The sequence below is a fragment of the Phacochoerus africanus genome, chromosome 3 (genome assembly GCF_016906955.1).
Source record: "Phacochoerus africanus isolate WHEZ1 chromosome 3, ROS_Pafr_v1, whole genome shotgun sequence".
Lineage (NCBI taxonomy): Eukaryota > Metazoa > Chordata > Mammalia > Artiodactyla > Suidae > Phacochoerus > Phacochoerus africanus.
Genome location: NC_062546.1, coordinates 143485010 through 143503935, shown reverse-complemented (window position 1 = coordinate 143503935; position 18926 = coordinate 143485010). Strand labels below are relative to the sequence as shown.

Below are 18926 nucleotides of genomic sequence, written 5' to 3'. Positions count from 1 at the left end.
CTAAAGCCCAGAAAAGAGAAACTACCCAAATTCACACTCAATATACAGCTTGCACCAGAGCCCAGCTCTCAGGATGCTCAGCTCAGCATTTGACTACATGGAGCCAGCCCTCCTGAAGATAAAGATCAGAAAAGATACTGAGAATGTACAGATCCTTTTCCTTTAAACCTTAATGTTAAGAAAACTGAAATCAGTGTCGCTAATGACATTATGGATCAAAAAAGGAGAACAATTTTTTATATAAACACATTTCAAAAATGGCAAGCTTCATTTTTTCCAAAACTTATTTGTAGATAAGTCAATAGCTGACAAGCATTTATGATCCTTAAAATAGGAAATCAAGAGGTGAGTTCTCATTATGGTGCAGCAGAAAGGAACCCGATGAGGATCCATGAGGACTCAGGATTGATCTCTGGCCTCCCTCAGTGGGCCAAGGATCCGGCATTGCCCTGAGCAGTGGTGTAGGTGGCAGATGTGGCTCCACTCCCATGTTGCTGTGGCTTGATCTGGCAGCTGTAGCTCCAATGTGACCCCTAGCCTGGGAACTTCCAAATGCCATGGGTGTGGCCCTAAAAAGCAAACAAACAAACAAAAATGGAGGGATTTGTCTTAACTGCAGCAAATCTGAAACAGATTTTATGACTTTATGTGACTATGGTTAGTTGTAGGGAAGAAATGTGATGAAACAATAGGTGATAATATGAATAAGAAATAAGATGAATATGAATAAGAAATATTATGAACCTTTATATTGTGTGACTAACATTTAGTATGATCTGCTTGCAGAATTGGAGCTACAGTTTTAAATCATCCTAGTCTTAGAACTGTCCACACTTTTTTATTAAAAATGTCACATAATACATTTTAGTTAGTTTACCTGAAAGATAAAAGAATGACTTCTTGGAGTTCCTGTGTGGCTCAGTGGTAACAAATCCAGCTAGTATCCTAGAGGATGCAGGTTCACTCCCTGGCCTTGTTCAGTGGGTCAACAATCTGGCTTTGCCATGAGCTGTGGTATAGTCACAGATGCAGCTCAGATTCCATGTTGCTGTGGCTGTGGTGTAGGCTGGCAGTTGCAGCTCTGATTCGACCCCTAGCCTGGAACCTCCATATGCTACAAGTATGGCACCCCCACCAAAAAAAAAAAAGACTTCTTTCAGAAATAGCATATTTTACTATTTATTTAATAGTAAAATTACCAAAAAGAAAAAAATACTTTTGTAGGGTTTTTCCCCCTCTTTTATAATTTATGTTACCTTATTCTGAAGGGGGATTTAGGAGTTCCCTGGTGGCTCCATGAGTTAAGGACCTGGCATTGACACTGCTGTGGCTCAGATCGCTGCTGTGGCATGGGTTCAGTCTCTGGCCAGGGAAGTTTTGCATGCTATAGGAGCAGCCAAAAAATAATAATAATAAAATAAACAAAGGGGATTTAGGAAGCGAATGTTACCACGGTAGAGTAAAATTTCTACAAAAGGAAAATGATGTCCTAATGTATATGAAAGAGGCAGCATAGTAGTATGGAAAGTTCAATGCCCTACTAGTCTCAGTTCTACTTTTTCATGATTGTATGACCTTGTTTCATCTATTAAGTGGAGATAATACCTTCCCAGTCATTACATTCAGTTCTTGTGAAAAATCAAATGGAACAATATTTAGGAAAGAGGTTTGTAAACTGTAAAATTCTATATTAATATTAGGCGGTATGATAACATTCATTCTAGAATATGAAATCTGAAAAAAGGCATTTTTCTCAATAAGAAAAGGTCATATTACACTATTAGGAATGAACAAGCAACCATAAGTTTGGTACAGGTTCAGGTGCATATGGACTAGTCGATTTTGCCATCCTTTCTTGAAATCTTCAAAAGGGATTTTTTTAAAAACATGGTATTAAAAAAAAGGTTATTAAAAAGTAGATATAGGAAATCTGAGATCCAAAAGAAAAATGAAGTTATTTAATGTGTCTTTATTTCAAAATATATACCTCTCTACAGATAAATAACAGTAGCTAGTTAACTCATTTGTTTAGTTCATAGTGCAAATCATAGGGTAAATGACCATTATTCCTCTGTTTAAACTTTTTTACTATTGTTTTGTGTTGTTCTTAAGGAGGAAGAACTTCAGGATAGGAGGAGAGTAAGAACACTTTATCAAAATCACTTTGATATAAATAAATAAGACTAAAAATGGTGAAAATGATGACTAGAAATATTCATTTAAAACTGATATATATATATAGAGAGAGAGAGTGTGTGTGTGTGTGTGTGTGGTTATACCTGCAGCATGTAGAAGTTCCTGGGCCAGGGATCAAACCCACACTACAGCAGCAACCCAAGCCACCGCAATGACAATGGCAGGTCCTTAACCTTCTGAGCCACCAGGGAACTCCTAAACTGCTACATTGTTCCAGTCATTCTTCTTTTTTTTGAATTGTAAAAATTTCAAAACATAAAATTTACTATCTTAATCACTTTTAAGCATATAGTTCAGTAGCATTAAGTATATTCACATTGTTGTGAAAGCTGTCATTCTCATGGATAGGTTTTCAGCCACCCCCTTTGTAACTTGTTTACACATATCACTATGAAAAGCAAAACTCTTAACTTCCTATGATCTGGACAGAGTGAAGAGCTTTTATACCAGTTATGTAATGCTGTTACATGTTTAGTTCATAAGTCTGTTCCTTAAAAGAATTATAAAATGAAATAAAATTTAGCTTTATGGTAGTGTTTCTTCTAATTTTTTTTTTTACAAATCAGAATTTTTAGGGAGTATATATAGTTGTTAACAAGCTAAACCAACCAGTCACTGTGAAAATTAGTTAAAAGAATTCTTTCTGGAGTTCCCATCGTGGTGCAGTGGTTAACAAATCCAACTAGGAACCATGAGGTTGCGGGTTTGATCCCTGGCCTTGCTCAGTGGGTTAAGGATCCAGCGTTGCTATGAGCTGTGGTGTAGGTCACAGATGCTACTCGGATCCTGCATTGCTGTGGCTCTGGTGTAGTCCGGTGGCTACAGCTCTGATTTGACCCATAGCCTGGGAAATTCCATATGCTGAGGGAGCGGCCCTAGAAAAGGCAAAAAGACAAAAAAAAGAAAAAAAAAAGAATTTTTTCTGAATTTGTAATACAAAGCGAACCTGCATCATCAGGTGAGAAGCATGTGTTGGTAGGATCAGGATGCATGTAAATAATAAAATGTTTATGTTTTTGTATCTTGATAAAATTAAATTTTGTTGTATATGAGACAGTTTATGTTACTATAGATGTTATTTTGTTGTTGTTGTTGTTGTTGTTGTTGCTATTTCTTGGGCCGCTCCTGCGGCATATGGAGGTTCCCAGGCTAGGGGTCCAATCGGAGCTGTAGCCACCGGCCTACGCCAGAGCCACAGCAACTCGGGATCCAAGCCGCGTCTGCAACCTACACCACAGCTCACGGCAACGCCGGATCGTTAACCCACTGAGCAAGGCCAGGGACCGAACCCGCAACCTCATGGTTCCTAGTCCGATTCGTTAACCACTGCGCCACGACGGGAACTCCAGATGTTATTTTTAAATATAGTTTAAGAGCAAGTAAGATACTTTGATAATACAGAATCAAGAATTTTAGAGCAGGAGTTCCCGTTGTGGCTCAGGTAACCAACCTGACTAGTATCCATGAGGATGCGGGTTCAATCCCTGGCCTCGTTCAGTGGGTTAAGCATCCAGTGCTGTCGTGAGCTGCAGTGTAGTTCACAAATGCGGCTCAGATCTGGCGTTGCTGTGGCTGTGGTGCAGGCCGGTAGCTACAGCTCCGATTTGGCCCCTAGCCTCAGAACTTCCGTATGCTGTGGGTGTAGCCCTAAAAAGAAAAAAAAAAAAAAAGAATTTTAGAGCAAAGCGATTTTAGAAATCTGGTAATCTAGTAATTGTCTTTTTTAATTTGGTATACATATGCATAAAAAGTTTTGCTCATATCTCCTTATAGACATCTAATATATTTTTACTACTGTTAATTCCCATGTTAAATATTATTATTTTAACTGTTAACTTTTAGGCAAAAAAGAGTATAAATACTAATTTTAGATATTTTCTACCCTAGTTGGTCACCTTGCACCCTTGAAGATCCTGACTTAAAAAACCCTTTGCTTGTGGTTTTTAAACAAGTAACTGATAAAACTGATTCTGTGGCCTAACTCTCTCAATTTGGTCCTGTGCTTCCCCACTTTTTTCTTTCCATTCTTGCTATATAGAAAGGGCTAATTTCCTTCACGAAATACTTTATCCCTGGTACAGTGGTTTCAAAGGCAAGATCCTGTGGGATGTGGGTATTCTTGTAGACAAACCCAGATCATCAGCAGCCCTAGCTTTGCCAAGAGAATTTTGACTTGGATTTAAATCTAGCTTTCTGACAAAGCTCTAAGAAAACCTAGCTATTCCTCACCAGGAGCTTACCCTCTTCCTCTATACCTCTTTTTCTATCTTTCTGTCAGTTAAACACTGAAACATTTAGACACTAAACATAAGCTGCCATCTTCCCAAACACAGGCCTTATTTGGAATCTACTTACAGAGTCCAAGAGAGGTATTGGGTAAGTGGTACAGTGAATACAAAATCTTTTCCTCCTCTTCTCCTTGGGTTTCCCACAACAAACAGGCATGAGCCCATGTTGTTACTGCAGCAGCCCCACATTTTACCCCAAGTGAGGCTTTCATACTCTTCTCTCCATTTTCTCCAGTTGGCTTTGTTGAGGCCTGCTGTGTTCACTTACTGATGTAGGCCTGCCTGTCATAGAAGGATTGCCTCACTTTCTGATCTGTCCTCCTAGGGAATAATTATGAATCATCACCTTCTCCACTCTTAAGTCTTTGCACCTCTCATTGACAACTCCTCCAGAGCTGGAACTGTATGTGTTGTCTTCATGCCTGAGTTCTTCCTTGAAATGAGATCAAATTCTTTTTTTTTTGGCTACAGAGTGCAGCAGTTTGTTGTGGGATCTCAGTTCCCAGCCTGGAGACTGAACCCAGGCCTCAGCAGTGAAACTCCTAACCATTAGACCAGCAAGAAACTCCCCAAGAATAAATTCTTTTAACTAGCATTTACTAAAGACTTTAAAGTTAACTGTCATATTGAATAATTAATATTTAAGTTGGCCTATATCCTCCCTTCTTAAACCCACTCTCTGTTTTATCTCCCTCCTTTCCTCTGCCTGGCACTTAAGGACAATTCCTATATAAATGAAATTAACTATTTACTGCAATGCTGGGCTATATTTTAGTTTTATGAAATCTTACCTAGAAATCTTTTCTTTTTTTTTTTTTTTAGGGCTACACCCACAGCATATGGAGGTTCCCAGGCTAGGGGTCGAATCTGAGCTGTCGCCACTGGCCTACGCAACAGCCACAGCAACGCCAGATCCGAGCCATGTCTGTGACCTACACCACAGCTCACAGCAGCACTGGATCCTTAGCCCACTGAGTAGGATCGAACATGCATCCTTTTTTTTTTTTTTGGCCTTTTCTAGGGCTGCTCCCTCGGCATGTGGAGATTCCCAGGCTAGGAGTCTAATCAGAGCTGTAGCCACTGGCCTATACCACAGCTACGGCAACACGGGATCCGAGCCATGTCCATGACCTAGACCACAGCTCACGGCAATGCCAGATCCTTAATCCACTGAGCAAGGCCAGGAATTGAACCTACAACCTCATGGTTCCTAGTCAGATTCGTTAACCATGTGCCACACGGAAACTCCCAAACCTGCATCCTTATGGATGCTAGTCATATTCATTAACTGCTGAGCCATGACGGGAACTCCAAATCTTACCTAGAAATCTGAATGTTAACTTTAAAAAAAGTAATAGTCTCAATTAAGAACAAATATTTGGAGAAATGAAAACTTCCATTTTACCAAAAAAAGAAAGAAAGAAAGAGAAAAAAAAAAGGGAATTCTCTTGTGGCTCAGCAGGTTCAGGACCTGGTGTTGTCACTATAGCAGCTTGGGTTGACGCTGTGGCACAGGTTTGATCCTTGGCCTAGAAATTTCTACATACCTCAGGCATAGCCAAAACAAACAAGCAAAAACTTTCGTTTTAAATAGTTGTAAGAATAACCTCAACAGATTTCTAAATTTTTTTTTTTAATTTTTTTGTCTGTTTTTTTTTAGGGCTGCACCCACAGCATATGGAAGTTCCCAGGCTAGGGGTCGAATCAGAGAAGCAGCCACCAGCCTACGCCACAGCTATAGCAACGCCAGATCCAAGCCGTGTCTGCAACCTACACCACAGCTCCCGGCAAGGCTGGATCCTTACCCACTGAGCAAGGTCAGGGATTGAACCTGCAACCTCATGGATACCAGTTAGATTCATTTTTGCTGAGCCAAGACAGGAACTCCATATATTAAAATATTAACAAATAATTATAATACTTTGTTATATAAGTTTTGTTAGGCCAGGATCACAAGAAAGACCAGAAAGAAATTCTATTTTTCAAAAAATTTGTGGCTACACATCTACATTGTCCTTGGATATATAGAAGCCCTGCTGAGCTAAATTATATGGGCTTTTTTTTGTTTGTTTGGTAAAGATTTTTGCTATTTTTTCCTTTTCAAGTGGACTTTCAAGTTGTTTTATTCTCAGATTTGAACTTCACACTGTTCTTTTGAGTAAAATTCGCAGAAGGACTGCAGCAGGGAGACGGCAAATGTCCAGTTCATTTAAAAAGTATCAGATGATTTAATTATCTTGGGTTTTATTTTGCTTTCTGTTAAATAAAATAAATTAGATAATATGTTTAAAGGCTAAAGACAATTTCATTTGCTATTGGAGACTTAATTGTATATAGGCACATATCTAAGTACAAATGAAAATTACATAGTTATATGTTTAGCACATTATAACATGTTATCCATTTATTAACGATAGATAAATACTTATCTAAATCTTCATTGTGACAGATAAGAATAATAGCTGTAATTTGAAAGATCATTCTTTGGTGAGCCTTTCTTTGTTTTTATGCTACCTAGTTTATATATATTTCTCACTGGGGTCATATAGAGTTGAGATTTTTTTAAAATATAGCCATAAACTTTTTATCTCTTATTAGGCTTGGGTTAAGAAGAGGATAGGGCATTGCTAGGTATGAGATCAGTATGCCACAGGAAATTCTTGCCCCTTTCCAATGCAATAAAATATTCCAATGTGGAAGGAAGGCTTCATAAATTGGAGTCCTTGTATAAATATTACCAGTGATGCTATGGAAATTGGAGTTAGAGATAAAATAGGTTAGGGTAGATGATTTCACACTGGATGGGCCTGAAGGCAACTTGGCTAGAAGGCTCAAAGACATGTTCTCTGAAATATCTGCACTATTAACAACTATATGTATGGGCTCCCTGCAAACTAAAATGATTGCAGATAGTGGAAAAAGTGAAGCATAATACTCAATTTGTAATGGAAAAGGGAGGAACTGAGAGATCACATTCTGTTCAGTCTTTTTTGAAATACCATGGTGTTAATCTCTGAAAAAAAACAAAACAACAAAAAAAGCCAAAAATGTAATTTGTTAGTCCACAGAGGGTGGCCAGGTATCCATCATCTAACATGGATTTGTGTTATTTTACTTCTTTTTTTTTTTTTTGGTCTTTTTTGTCTTTTTTGTTGTTGTTGCTATTTCTTGGGCCGCTCCCACGGCATATGGAGATTCCCAGGCTAGGGGTTGAAGCGGAGCCACAGCCACCAGCCTACACCAGAGCCACAGCAACGCGGGATCCAAGCCGCGTCTGCAACCTACACCACAGCTCACGGCAACGCCAGATCGTTAACCCACTGAGCAAGGGCAGGGACCGAACCCGCAACCTCATGGTTCCTAGTTGGATTCGTTAACCACTGAGCCACGACGGGAACTCCCTATTTTACTTCTTAAATAAATGGCAAAAGGAGGTACGTATAATAGTAGGTTTGATTAGATGTGTGATCACTGCTGACTCTATGCAAAATTGTGATTTAGAGATATTCAATTATTTGCTCCTGGCTTTATTTAACATATTCAGTTATACTTGCCGTACACATACAGTTTCAAGTTCTGATTCATTCACTTAACATTATATCATAAACTGCATACTACTCTTACTTTTATGTGACCCAAGTTACTAAGCAATGCTGAACTTAGTGAGGATATAAACATAGAATGTATTTTTCTCTAGTCACTGTTGTCACTGTACTATGTTGAATACCCTTTCCCCTCAGGTAGATTCCATAGTTTTCTGGTCTTTTAAGTTACTCAAGTCTAACCTGGCCTAGTTTAAAACCTCAGTGTTTTATTTTATTTTATTTATTTGTTTATTTGTCTTTTTATGGCCACACCCATGACATGGAGACTCCCAGGTTAGGGGTCCAATTGGAGCTGTAGCTGCTGGCCTATGCCACAGCCACAGCAACGCAGGATCCTTAACCCACTGAGTGAGAGCAGGGATCGAACCTGCAACCTCATGGTTCCTAGTTGGATTCGTTTCCGCTGTGCCACTCCTTTATTTTATTTCTTTTCTTTCCTTCTTCTTCTTTTTTTTTTTTTTTTTAGGGCCAAGCTGTGGATCAAATCCAAGCTGTAGCTGCCAGCCTACACCACAGCCATAGCAGTGCATGATCCAAGCCAGATCCGAGCCATGTCTGTGACCTACACCACAGCTCAGGGCAGCGCCAAATCCTGGACCCACTGATCGAGGCCAGGGATCGAACCTACCTCCTCATGGATACTAGTCAGATTTGTTTCCACTGCACCACAAGGGGGAAGTCCAAACTTCAATATTTTAAAACCCAATCCATTGCTAGCCAGACTCGTAGCCACAGGGGACCTGAAATGAGAAAGGGGGGATAGCCAATTTTTCACTTGTTCTCCCTCATCTCCCTAAAGATTGGGCTGAGGGGAGTGTCTAGTTCTAGGCTATTTTTCCTTTCTTTTTTCAAGTCCTCTGGTGTTGGGGCTAGGAGTAAGAATGAAGGAGAAATCAATCTTGCTGTCTTCTGGTGGTCTCTGCTTCTCTGGCTGACATTGACTGCCCTGGATTCTCTTACTACCTCTCACATAGCACGCATTCTTAATCCTTCAGTGAACAGAAACAGTTCCTGGACAAGGATGCTCTGGCACATTGTTGCTGTTGTTGACTTTGTTAGTAGTCCTCCCTTTTGGGTGGAGCATTACTCAAGCCCCAGTATCTTCCTAGTGTCACCTGACCTATCAGAAATTGATGTATTGTCTCCTGTGTAGCAATGAATGTTCCCAGTGCAATGGATACACGTAGTCCTATCAGCTATCATATCATCCCAGGATAATGAAATTTAAAATGTTAACCCATGCCAATACTCTTCCTAAGGTGGGGATGGGATGGGGAGTGGGAATAATAAAACTATAGCTGCGATTGAACCCCCTTTCTGTAGGCACCATGAGGCCGAAGTTGATCAACATAACTTCCTTTTGAAACTCTTTGTTGCATGCCCCCATCCCTCTAAGTACCTTGACTGGGTCTAATTCCTTATCTAGTACAGTGCCTAAACCTTAATTCCCAAATGATTGGTGTCCTCTATGAACTGAACTCTGTTGGATTGGCCAGGTTGCCTCATTTGGGTTTCAAACATAGTCGTTCTTGTCCTACTGTATAGCAGCAACTGAGTTTCCCTTTGATGATCAAGATTAATCACCTCTGGGAGTTCCCGTCGTGGCGCAGTGGTTAATGAATCTGACTAGGAACCATGAGGTTGCGGGTTCGATCCCTGGCCTTGCTCAGTGGGTCGAGGATCTGGCGTTGCCGTGAGCTGTGGTGTAGGTCGCTAGCCAGACGCGGCTCGGATCCTGCGTTGCTGTGGCTCTGGCGTAGGCTGGCAGCTACAGCTCTGATTAGACCCCTAGCCTGGGAACCTCCATATGCCGCGAGAGCAGCCCACGAAATAGCAAAAAGACAAAAAAAAAAAAGATTAATCACCTCGTGGCTGTGGTGACCCCTTTTCTGCCTTCAATTCTACAGTTCCAGGAGCCAAAAATAGCCACAGGGCTGTCTTAGTTTCCAATGCATCTGAACCTTGGTGATGTTTCCCTCTGGAAGCCTTACCCTCTTTGGATATAGGCCCACAAAAATTTCCTCAGTGGATTACTTGGTGTGAGAGGGAGAGGGCCATTTTTACCTCCTCTTCTAGTACATGGATTTGTATGTTCTGGTTACATGAGACCCTCTTTTTATCTCCAGTGTTCTGATATTTTATAATATGCCTTGGTATTGAACCTTTTTCATTCATTGTTCTGGTTACACAGAAGACACTTTGAAACTCAAAATTTATCTTTTGGATTTGGAAAATTCTCTTATTTTTTCCTTTGATAATTTCTTTTCTGTAATTTAAAATCTCTTTTCTTTTTTCTGGAGATCCTGATAGCTAATGATTGGGTCCCCCTGGCTTAGATTTCTGTATTTAATATTCTTCTCCCTTTTTTGGTGTATTACCCTACTTTCTAGGAGATTTTCATAACATTTTTATTATAATCCTTTTACTAACCTTTTTATTACTACTTACTAGGTGTATAATGTTGGGAAACTTGCTTAATATCTCAGTCTGTTTCCTCATCTTTGACATGGAGATAATAGTGTGAGATAACCATACTTCACAGGGTTTTTGTTTGTTTGTTTGTTTTTTGTTTTTGAGGATAGAGTCATATAAAATACTTAGAATATTGCCTGACACATAGTAAGTAATCAATAATAAATATCAGTTAATATTAGCTATTAATCAGTATCTTGTGAATTTGGCTAGCTTAAGTGATCCTTGTGCCAGTTAGAAAATAATTTCTGCCCCATAGAACTGATGACTAGATCCTGACCTTGGTGACTTCACCACATTAGGCCTTTTTTGGGAAGGCCTCACAGTTGGCCTTTGGCAATCATGCCTCTCTATCTCATTATGTCCTTTAAACACAACAATTTTTTAAGTCCCTTCTGCAGTGTTGCCTGTCTCTTTATCTGTACATTTATTCTCTTATCAAGCATCTGCAAAGTACCTAGCCCTGCGCTAATTGCTAGAGATACCAAGATTTTTGTTATATCTATTTCTTATTTACTTGTATTAGCATCTACCATGCTTGAGAATCTATATGAGTTCAGTCTATAGTAGCATTTTTATTTATTTATTTATTTATTTATTTAGTCTTTTCGTCTTTTTTTAGGGCCGCACCTACAGCATACGGAAGTTCCCAGGCTAGGGGTCCAATCAGAACTACAGCCGCTGGCCTACTCCATAGGCACAGCAACGCGGGATCTGAGCCTCATCTGCGACCTATACCACAGCTCACAGCAACGCCAGATCCTTAACCCACTGAGCGAGGCCAGGGATTGAACCTGTGTCCTCATGGATGCTAGTCGGGTTCGTTAACTGCTGAGCCATGACGGGAACTCCAATTGAAGCATTTTTAAAGTATGGGTCATAAAATAAATTCAGTGTGTTGAGACTAGAATTAGAAAAAAAGAAATAGAATAGTACAGAACAGTTAATACCAGAGTATATTGCCTGTAATAAAGTTTAGTGTTGCTTCATGAAATTTTTTTTTCAGTGTGTATCAGGGTTGTGATAAAAATTATTTTTTACTATATAAGTCTGGGTCAAAAAATTTTTTAATGTAATTTTTATTTTTTTCCATTTTAGCTTGTTTACAGTGTTCTGTCAATTTTCTACTGTATGGCAAACTGACCCAGTTACACATACATGTATACATTCTTTTTTCTCACATTATCATTCTCCATCATAAGTGACCAGACATAGTTCCCAGTGCTACACAGCAGGATCTCATTGCTAATTCATTCCGAAGGCAATAGGCTGCATCTATTAGCCTCAAGCACCCCATCCATCGCACTCCATCCCCTTCCCCCTTGGCAACCACAAGTCTATTTCCAAGTCCATGATTTTCTTTTCTGTGGAAAGGTGCATTTGTGCTGTATATTAGATTCCAGATATAAGTGATATCATATGGTATTTGTCTTTCTTTTTCTGATTCCCTTCACTCAGGATGAGAGTCTCTGGTTCCATCCATGTTGCTGCAAATGGCATTATTTCGTTCTTTTTTATGGCTGAGTAGTATTCCATTGTGTATATATACCACACCTTGCTAATCCAATCATCTATTGATGGACATTTGGGTTTTTTCCATGTCTTGGCTATTGTGAATAGTGCTGCAATAAACATGCGAATGCATGTGTCTTTTTCAAGGAAAGTTTTGTCTGGAATAAATGCCCAAGAATGGGATTGCTGGGTCATATGGTAATTCTATGTGTAGTTTTCTAAGGTACCTCCATACTGATCTCCATAGTGGTTGTACCAGCTTACATTCCCACCAACAGTGCAGGAGGGTTCCCTTTTCTCCACACCCTCTCCAGCATTTGTTACTGTGGACTTACTAATGATGGCCATTCTGACTGGTGTGAGATGGTATCTCATGGTAGTTTTGATTTGCATTTTTCTAATAATTGGTGATGTTGAGCATTTTTTTATGTGCTTGTTGGCCATCTGTGTATCTTCCTTGGTGAGTCAAAACAATTTTAAAAGTACTGGGTGAAAAAACAATAAGCAAAGAGGTATTTATAGCACAATGTGATAATTTTTTTCCCCCTTTTTGTCAGTCCTGAGGCATACAGAGTTCCTGGGCCAGGGATCAGATCTGAGCCATAGTTGTGGCCTAAGCTGCAATTGCAGCAACACGGGATCCTTAACCCACTGGGCCCAGTTGGATTGATCCTAAACCCAAGACTCCCAAGATGCTGCCAATCCCGTTGCACCACAACAGGAACTCCATGGATGCATGCATCTTTTTGAATTACAGTTTTGTCTGGATGTGTGCCCAGGAGTAGGTTTGCTGGATCCTATGGTAATTCTAATTTTAGTTTTCTGAGGACCCTCCATGCTGTTTTCCATAGTGGCTGCACCAGCTTACATTCCCACTATCACTGTTGGAGGGTTCCCTTTTCTTCACACTCTCTTCAGCATGTGTTATTTATAGACTTTTTGGTGATGGCTATTCTGCCAGTATGAGGTGATACCTCATTGTAGTTTTGATTTGCATTTCTCTAATAATTAGTTATGTTGAGCATCTTTTCATATGCCTATTTGCCATCTGTATGTCTTCTTTGGAAAAATGTCTATTTAGATCTTCTGTAGTTAACTCTTTTTATATATAACTTTGTTACTATCCAATGTGACATCTTTTGAAGTACAAAGACTATACCATGGTGAAGGTCTTTTATGACTATTTCGTTTTCATGTAGTTTCTTTCTTTCTTTCTTTCTTTCTTTTTATTTTTGTCATTACCTTAAGGTGGTATCCTACTGCTCGGCTACTGGGAATGAAAGATGCAGGGTACTACTTTGACTGAGACCTTTTAACAGTTCTAGGTCAAATTCTTTCTATGTTCTCAACTTCTCATCTCTTCCAATCAAAAGAATGCCAGCGATTCTACTATTCTGCCCATATTTCCTCCTCGATTTGTCTCTTTCCACAAGGTCGAACTCTTCTCTAGATCTAGCTCTTTCATGCTGTTTCTCCAGAACCTTATAACTTAAACTTCCAGATTATTCTTCTGGTCAGTACAGTTTTATGGTGATCAATATTACGTTAAATTACAATATTCCTTTATGGCAATTCTTCAGGAGTTTCAGTTCCCAGCTTCTTTGTCTTGAGATTTGTGGCCCTCTCTTCCTAAATAAGTCCTTTCTTTAGGTCTCCCACTACAAACCTGCTCTCCCCGTTTTTGAAACTCCCTACTCACTGGGGTTGATTTCATTCTAGGATGTGTTCTCCTTCGCCCAACAGTGCAATGCAAGGACACAATGACCCACTGCAGGATATTTACTACCAGAGTCTTGAATTTCTCAGTCTAGATTTATGCCCTACATACCTTTTAGCAGAGGAGTTCCAGGTTAGGTGTCAGATTCCAAGTCCAGTTTTTTCTAAGGTTTCTGTGATATGTTATGCAAATATACTTCCACATTCTTCCTCTAGTTTTCCTGTGGGTAACTGTTAGACCAAACAAACACACACAGAAATATATATAACTCCCAAGGACATATAATTACTGTCTCAATCCATGTTATGGAAAACATTTTTTCCTTAATGCAATACAGTTTTCACAGATTTCTCTGCTGATACTAGATATATTATTTGTTAAGCAGTTTCAGTTTTCCCCCTACTTTCCAACCATGCACAGAGGCCCTTCAGTATTTAAGAAACAAGTCCCATTACAATTTCTAGGCAAACAACAGAATTACATAACTAGATAATCACCTTTAGTATAAAAAGACCTGGCACAATTTTCCACAGTGTTTTATTATGAAAAATTTCAAAAGTATACAAAAGTTGAAAGGATTTTTCCAGTGAATTCCCCCAGTGCCTTCCTAGGTATCAACTGTCTGTCTGTCTGTCTGTCTATCTATCTCTCCATCAATCATTTTATTTCTTTTATGGATTTCAAAGTAAATTTATTTTTTTACTTTTTATTTTTTGTCTTTTCTAGGGCCACGCCCACAGCATATGGAGATTCCCAGGCTAGGGGTCTAATCGGAGCTATAGTCACCGGCCTACACCACAGCCACAGCAGCGCAGGATCAAAGCCATGTCTGCAACCTACACCACAGCTCATGGCAACACTGGATCATCAACCCACTGAGCGAGGCCAGGGACTGAACCCCCAACCTTATGGTTCCTAGTCGGATTCATTAACCACTGAGCCATAACAGGAATTCCTCAACGTAAATTTAATATACCAGTATGCTTATTCTTAAGTACTTCATGTCATTAGCTGGAGTTTAATATCTGTTCACAGATTTTTTTTTCTTTTGAGGAAAAATTTATACACAATGAAATATATAAACCTTAAGTGTATATTCCCTAAATTTGGGAAAGTACATACACCTGTAATCCCCAAACCCCTAGCAAGACACAGACAATTACTATCACTCCAGATAGTTCCTTCAGGCCTCTTTCCAATCAGTTATTCTCCCTAAGCAACCATGGTTCTGATTTTTTCCACCATAGATTAGTTTTGTTTGCTCTAGAACTTTACATAATCATATTATAAATGCTTTGTTGTACTATATGATTCCATGTAAATTTTTTTAATTTAGTAGGATAATTTTAAGACTCAGTCATGTTGTTGTGTTTACCAGTACTTTGCTCTTTTTTATTGCTGAATGGTATTCTGTTCTGTGACTATATCGTAGTTTGTTTATCCATTCTCCTACTGAAGGTCTACTGGGCCGTTTTTAGTTTTTGGCATTTATGAATAAAGTGGCCCTGAACATTCTTTTTTTTTTTTTTTTGGTGGCATATGGTTTATTAAGCTGTGCCTTGGTACAGGCCCTGGAATTTGCCCGTGGTGCTCTTAATGTACAAAGCCTGGGTGTTCTGCCAATTTTCCTTGAGCAATGACACCAGGAAGTTGGCAGCTAAGTAGATTTATAACTAACTTATCATCTGTCATCTTCACCTGGCCAACAGCCACTGCCGGATACAGCACCCTCTTCATCTGGAATTTAGTGGTGGATTTCACTTCATCACCTTTGGCCACTATATTCTCATTTGGGGTCAGCAAGGAAGGCAACTTGCCAGGCTTATTCAGGCCTGGGCCCAGGATTCGTGGGATCTGCTTGTTCAGAGATTCTGAAGCCATAAAGGCCAGCTTCTTGACAAGTTGCTTATTCTTGTTGAGTTCTTCAGCGCCTCCGTGTCCACATGTTTTGGTCTCATCACAGTGCTGCTGGTCTCCCAGAACACATATGGAGAACTTGGGGATGGGAGCAGACTTAAGCTTGCTGGTGCCCGAGAAGCATTTGTCCTTCTGATGGTCATAGTTCTTCAGGCTGATCTGCAGCCCCATCATCTCCAAGATGGTCCTGTGCTTGCACTGGTTCCCATGGTGGACCTCTCACATTGCCTTGTAGAGGGTATGGCAGGAGACTTTGCTGCTTACGGTGCCTGGTGTAGTGATAATCAGAAAACAGTGGTTCTGAACATTCTTTTTTTTTTTTTGTCTTTTCTAGGGCTGCTCCCACGGCATGTGGAGGTTCCCAGGCTAGGGGTCTAATCGGAGCTGTAGCCACTGGCCTATGCCAGAGCCACAGCAATGCGGGATCTAAGCTGCGTCTGCAACCTACACCACAGCTCACGGCAATGCCGGATCCTTAACCCACTGAGCAAGGCCAGGAATCAAACCCGCAACCTCATGGTTCCTAGTCAGATTCGTTAACCACTGTGCCACGAGGGGAACTCCTGAACATTCTTGTACAAGTCTTTTTATCCACCTGTATTTTCATTTCTCATGAGTAAATGCTGAAAGGTAGAATTGTGATGTCATAGTGTAGGTATATGTTTAGTTTTATAAGGACCTGCTAGATCTTTTCCCAAAGTGATTATACCATTTCCACTTTAACTATAGTGCATGAGAGCTCTGGTCGCTCCACATCTTTGCCTTCATCTAATGTTTTCAGTCTTTTTAATTTTAGCCATTCTAGTGGGTGTATAGTACTACTTTTTATTGTGATTTAATTAGCATTTCCCTAGTGACTAATGATGTGCCGTTTCTCATGTGTGTATTGGCTGTTTGTATACCTTCCTTTTTTTTTTTTTTTGGCTTTTTAGGGCCACACCTGCAGTATATGGAAGTTTCCAGGGAAGGGGTTGAATTGGAGCTGCAGCCACAGCAACACTGGATCCTTAATCCACTGACTGAGGCCAGGGATTGAACATGCTTTCTCATGGATACTAGCCGGCTTCGTTTCCACTGAGCCACAATGGGAACTCCTGGTTACTGCCTTTATGTTCTGACTGAAAAACCTTTGCCTATCTCTGAGTCATGGGATATTATTTTATGTTTTCTACTAAAAGCTTTCTGATTTTAGCTTTTGCATTTAGGTCTGTGATTCATCTCAAATTAATTTTTGTACATGTTTTGAGGAAGAGGTTGAAGTTTATTTATTTTCCCACATGGATATCTAGCTAGTCTAGTGTCATCTGTTGAAAAGACTCCTTGCCCCATTGGACTGCTTTGGGTACCTTTGTTAAAAATCAAATGACTCTTTTTTTTGGTCTTTTTTAGAGCTGCACCCACAGCATATGGAGGTTCCCAGGCTAGGGGTGTAATCAGAGCTGTAGGTGCTAGCCTATACCACAGCCACAGCAACACCAGATCCGAGCCGCATCTGCGACCTATACCACAGCTCACAGCAACACCAGATCCTTAACCCACTGAGCGAGGCCAGGGATTGAACCTGCATCCTCATGAATGCTAGTCAGATTCCTTTCCGCTGAGCCATGACAGGAACTCCGAACTTTTTAATTTCGTATCTATTTCTAGGTTCTCTATTCTGTTGATCTATTTATCAGTCTTTTTTTGCGAGCCAGTACTATATTGATTTCTTTAGCTTTATACTAAATCTTGAAGCCAGGTAGTGTAGGTCTTCCAACTTTGTTCTTTTTCAAGTTTGCTTTGGATATTCTGGGGCTTTTGCTTTTCTCCCAGCACAATTTTAAAAGTGAAAATTTTTTCTTTACTTTGGATCAGATCCAAAGCATCCTTCCTTGTTGACGTCTAAGTAGAGGGAGGCAAAAACCAGATCCAAGTATATCCCCCAGGAAGGGTAGGAGTGGGCAGCTGAAGTGTTGGCCAGGATGTTTGTTCTACCAGTTATATACTTTTGATTAGGAAGGGAATCTGTGACAATCCAAAGAGTTTTTACCCCATTATTACCTAAAGCTGCCTTGGTCTCTAGCATACTGTAAAGGTTTTGATATTATTCTTTCAGCTTTATTCATTGAAAAAATGAATAGTAGCAGTTGCCACAGTAAAATATTCTCCATAATTTGAGAATCATGCTCTTTACTTTTCTTATATTTCTTATAGCTGCAAGGGTGCATTTAGTACCAACACAAGGCACTTAATAAATGCTTATTAACCAAAATTTTGGTCATTCCAAATCATAATATTAGAGTGTTAAAAGAAGCATTAAAGCTCACCTAGGTCAGTTCTCTATCTGATGATAAGGTTTTGCATTAAATACCAGCTTGTACATGACTAATATGGTAATAAGGCACTCACAACCTTAAACATCCAGATCAGCTCATTCCATGAATTCTTTTCAAGATCCATTGAAAAGAAAACTGACTGTTATTGCCTTCACAAGGGAATAAAAAGACTGTGGTCCAAAAATAAGATCACTGTCATCCCCATTGCATAATATATAGGACTTGGACTGTGAGGGAGATCGGTTTGGGAGGATGCAATTGCAAGAATACAATTATTTCATCTGATTTTTGATATGCCACTCTTGCATCTCACTAAAATGATAATTTATTTCAATTAGAGCAAATATTCTTACAGGGAGTATAATACCTATACAGTATAGAGAAGTCCTAAAATGTGTCATTTATCTGGTGTCTAACTATAAGTGGCTTGGGTTGAAATAGAAATTTCTGATTCATTGATTTCTAGGTCAGCCTACCAACTAGAACGGAATTTGCTTCAACTCGGACACCTAACCCTTCATACATCTCCCCATCCTTCCGTCTGCCATTTCCCCATATGGTCTCTTAGCAAGGAAGAAGTTAAAAGCACAACTTTTTAAATTTGTAGATTTTGCAATATTTCAAAAAAAAAATAACCATTTCATAATTTGTAGGTATAGGCCAAAACCAATATACACTTAAAAATTCCAGATGTTCAGATATCCTTTGTGTGTGTGTGTGTGTGTGTGTCCCATTTATTTCACTATACAATTCATTTCAAATATTTTTTTGGCCACACCCACCTTCCCTGGCAAGAGATTGAACCCACGCCACAGCAGCATCCAGGCTGCTGCAGTGACAATGCTGGATCCTTAACCCATTGCACCACAAGATAACTCCTATTTCAAATATTTTAAGTAAGCAT

The 18926-nt window shown here is 39.6% G+C and overlaps 1 protein-coding gene across 1 annotated transcript; it reads right to left on the bottom strand.

The window, feature by feature from the left end:
- Window positions 1-15383: 15383 nt before the first annotated feature.
- On the bottom strand, window positions 15384-15881 carry LOC125122220 (60S ribosomal protein L10a-like). The gene has a single exon (XM_047770447.1). The coding sequence runs from the start codon at window positions 15879-15881 to the stop codon at window positions 15384-15386; it is 498 nt and encodes a 165-aa protein (XP_047626403.1).
- Window positions 15882-18926: the final 3045 nt, after the last annotated feature.